The sequence below is a fragment of the Colobus angolensis genome, unplaced genomic scaffold (genome assembly GCF_000951035.1).
Source record: "Colobus angolensis palliatus isolate OR3802 unplaced genomic scaffold, Cang.pa_1.0 Scaffold18, whole genome shotgun sequence".
Taxonomy (NCBI): Eukaryota; Metazoa; Chordata; class Mammalia; order Primates; family Cercopithecidae; genus Colobus; species Colobus angolensis.
In genome coordinates, this window is record NW_012114932.1 from 3,216,899 (window position 1) to 3,220,526 (window position 3,628).

The 3,628-nt window shown below is 46.2% G+C and overlaps 1 protein-coding gene across 1 annotated transcript in view; it reads right to left on the minus strand.

Annotated features, from left to right (window-relative positions):
• The window catches only part of ARIH2 (ariadne RBR E3 ubiquitin protein ligase 2), an 84,513-nt gene that overhangs the window by 10,879 nt on the left and 70,006 nt on the right, over positions 1-3,628 (minus strand). Inside the window, exons 8-10 of the mRNA XM_011939313.1 lie at positions 1,309-1,426; positions 291-341; positions 179-200 (exon numbers count right to left, since the gene is read on the minus strand). Coding sequence (XP_011794703.1) covers positions 179-200; positions 291-341; positions 1,309-1,426 — 191 coding nt within the window. The remainder of the gene's footprint in view (positions 1-178; positions 201-290; positions 342-1,308; positions 1,427-3,628) is intronic.

Consider the following 3,628-nt stretch of genomic DNA (forward strand, 5'->3'; position numbering starts at 1 on the left):
AAAAAATAGAAAATAAAAAAAAAAAAAAAGCTACTTTATGCCAGTTACTGTGACTGTTAAGTGACTGAGGCTCTTCTATGTTCTGTCACTTCATGGCAGAAGTACTCACTTAAATAGTAACGGAGACCCAACCACAAGAAAGTGCCACTGGGCCTTACATACCAAGCTTAGAACTCACCGTGTTTACATTTGGAGCATTGCTGTCAGAGGGAAACAGAAGAGAACACGTTAAGGGCACAATGACCAAAGGTTCCATGTCACACATACAAAGTGCTGAGGCTTCTGCTCACCATGTGATTGCAGCCTCCATTCTTCTCAATGCAGATGTTGCACTTGGGACACTGAGGAGACAGAAGGGTGCCATTAGGCTCACATACCACCAGGCTGGTTTTAAGACAAATTACACAAAGCTCCTGGAACCTGTGCCCAGTCGCTCATCGTGCGAGCACTTCTGGGGAGGAGCATCTCACTTAAATGTGGCAGGTCACTGAGGCTGGAACAGCAATTCAAGGAAATGAGGTCAGCATATTTGGCTTTGAAATGCTTCAAGCACCAGCTGAACCCCACTAAGTCTTCCACCATCTGCCCCTGCCACGAAGCTGCTGAGATTAAGCACAGGTTGAATCAGCAGAAAACCTGCCTTCTTGAGAGGACTGGCAAAGAAGCACAGGAGCTGCCACAATGGATTCAGTCGTGGTCAGCTTGCCTGAACTTCTGCTTCGAGAAGAGGGTAAGGAAACCACATCTAAAGTTCCTCTCTACCATTTGAGAGATGCCAGCAACCTGAGGCAGCAATGCAGAGACCAGTCTGATGCTGTGATCTCCCACTGCTGTGAAGTCGACCATGTTTAATAATGTCGTTATTAAAACTGTGCTTGTGAGTGCATACTCTGCGAGTGACTGACAAAGGGTACAGTGACCCCTAGAGCCCGCGGGCCACACTTTCCCACGGGAAACTTCAAAATGAGTATCGTGCTGGTCTGAGCTTGCATTACAGCCTTACTATGTATCAAGTGTGGCTATTAACCACTTCCTTTTCAGAGCTGTTAAAGGCTGGTAGTTCTCTTCTAATTAGTTCCCCCTTTTCTGGCATTTTGGCATTTCATAATAATAAAGAAAAAATGCACCCAATGCATCCTGTGATAAACTGCTACAAGCTGCCAACTCTGCATGAGGGTCCCCAACCCCCAGTCCTCAGGAAGGGCCCTGGGGCTCTGGGTGTTCTGCTCTCAGATGGCAAATCTCCAAGGCTAGGCCCTGGGCAGCAATAAGAGGGCAGATCCATGAGAGGTAAAATACAATCCTTACGTCTTTAGTGTGAGCACTAATGTAGTTGGCTGTTTCAGAGTCGTCTGCACACTTCGTGAGCCATTTCCGGATCGTGGCGCAGTCTGTGGGTGCATGATACATCTGACGACACTTGAAACTTAAAATTGGAAAAGAAAAACATTCAAATATTCATTAAGTCAGGGTCCCATGTTTAAAATTTTCCTTTTATCCAAGTCAACAAATCATGAATTAGAGCTTTTCTTTTTTTTTGAGACGGAGTCTTGCTTTGTCGCCAGGCTGGAGTGCAGTGGCGCGATCTCGCCTCACTGCAAGCTCCACCTCCCCGGCTTCACATCATTCTCCTGCCTCAGCTTCCCGAGTAGCTGGGACTATAGGCGCCCGCCACAACACCCGGATAATTTTTTGTATTTTTAGTAGAGATGGGTTTCGCCGTGTTAGCCAGGCTGGTCTCGATCTCCTGACCTCGTGATCCGCCCACCTCGGCCTCCCAAAGTGCTGGGATTACAGGCATGAGCCACTGCGCCCAGTCTCATTTTTGTATTTTTAGTAGAGATGGGGTTTCACCATGTTGGCCAGGATGGTCTTCATCTCTTGACCTTATGATCTGCTCGCCTCGGTCTCCCAAAGTGCTGGGATTACAGGTGTGGGCCACCCTGCCCGGTCTAGAGCTTTTCAAATAGGTAAAGTTCTCTCTCAAGGCCCATGGAACCTTTACTTACTCATGAGTTATACTGAAATACTGCATGAATGCCTCTTCAACTTAAGCCTTTGTAAGACATGCTCTAACATGCACAAATAAAATGTTTCTGTAGGCCGAGTGCAGGGGTTCACACTTATAATCCTAGTACTATGGAAGGTCAAGATGGGAGGACTGCTTGAGCCCAGGAGTTTGAAGCCAGCCTGGACAACATGGTGAGACCTCATCTCTACAAAAAATGAAAAAATTAGCCAGGTGTGGTGGTATGTGTCTGTAGTCCCAGCTATTAGAGAGTCTAAAGTAAGAGGATTGCCTGAGCTCTGGAGGTCAAGACTACAGTGAGGAGTCTAAAGTAAGAGGATTGCCTGAGCTCTGGAGGTCAAGACTACAGTGAGCTATATTCGCATCACTGTACTGCAACATGGGCAACTGAGAGACCCTGTTTAAAAAAAAAAAAGGATCACTTTAGACCAGGAGTTTGAGACCAACGTAGGCAACATAGGAAGACCCTGCCTCTACAATCTTTTTTTTTTTTGAGACGGAGTTTCGCTTTTGTCACCCAGGCTGGAGTGCAATGGCATGATCTCGGCTCACTGCAACCTCTGCCTCCCTGGTTCAAGTGATTTTCCTGCCTCAGCCTCCTGAGTAGCTGAGATTACAGGCTCCTGCCACTACACCTGGCTAATTTTTGTATTTTTAGTAGAGACGGGATTTCACCATGTTGGCCAGGCTAGTCTTGAATTCCTGACCTTAGGTGATCCACCCGCCTCGGCCTCCTAAAGCGCTGGGGTCACAGGCATGAGCCACTGCACCTGGCCTCTACAACAAATTTTTAAAAATTAGCCAGGCATCTGTAGTTTCAGCTACTTGGAAGGCTAAGGCAGAAGGATCACTTCATACCAGGGGTTTGAGGCTGCAGTGAGCTATGCTATGTATGTTAAGTATCTTGTTTAAACATCTTGTTTACCAACCCCCAAGATGTCAAACGCAGAGCTATGGCTCTCATAGGGCATGGTGAGGTGCTCTGAGAAGGACTCCTTAGCTCAGACCTAAGGCAGGATTGAGATCCACTTCTGGGAGTCTCATCTGATTTCCCAGTCAGACATGCACACAAGGATGCACAAATGCCAGAACTTGCAAAATCTGTAGGGTCATGATATATCTGATGACACTGAAACTTAAAGCAGAAAAAAAAAACCTCCAATATTCGTTGGGCTAGGCTTCCATATTTTCAAATTTTCTTTCGTGGAGGCCAACAGTACTTTGTGGCTAGAAAAGGCCCTGAGGCAAATACCCAGGGAGGTAACTTCATAAAGTGGGACACAAGAATAAAGAACAATTACAAGGAGTCTCTCTGAATCTGCTGTGATCCTGGTGGCTGCCTGATTTAAAATGAAAGAACCACTACATTAGTGATTCTTAACCTTTGGTGTCAATAATGTTTTGAAATGCAGGCATGTGCACACAGACACACATCTCATTTTCCAAGCAGTTTCTCTGAAGCCCCACCATGAATATTCCAGGGAGGTATGATTAGGACAGATCTGGGCCTAAATTATGGTTCTGCCATTTACTAGGTTTACCTTGTACCTTGATATCTTCATAGAATATAAGGGTCATAGCCAGGCGCGGTGCCTCAAT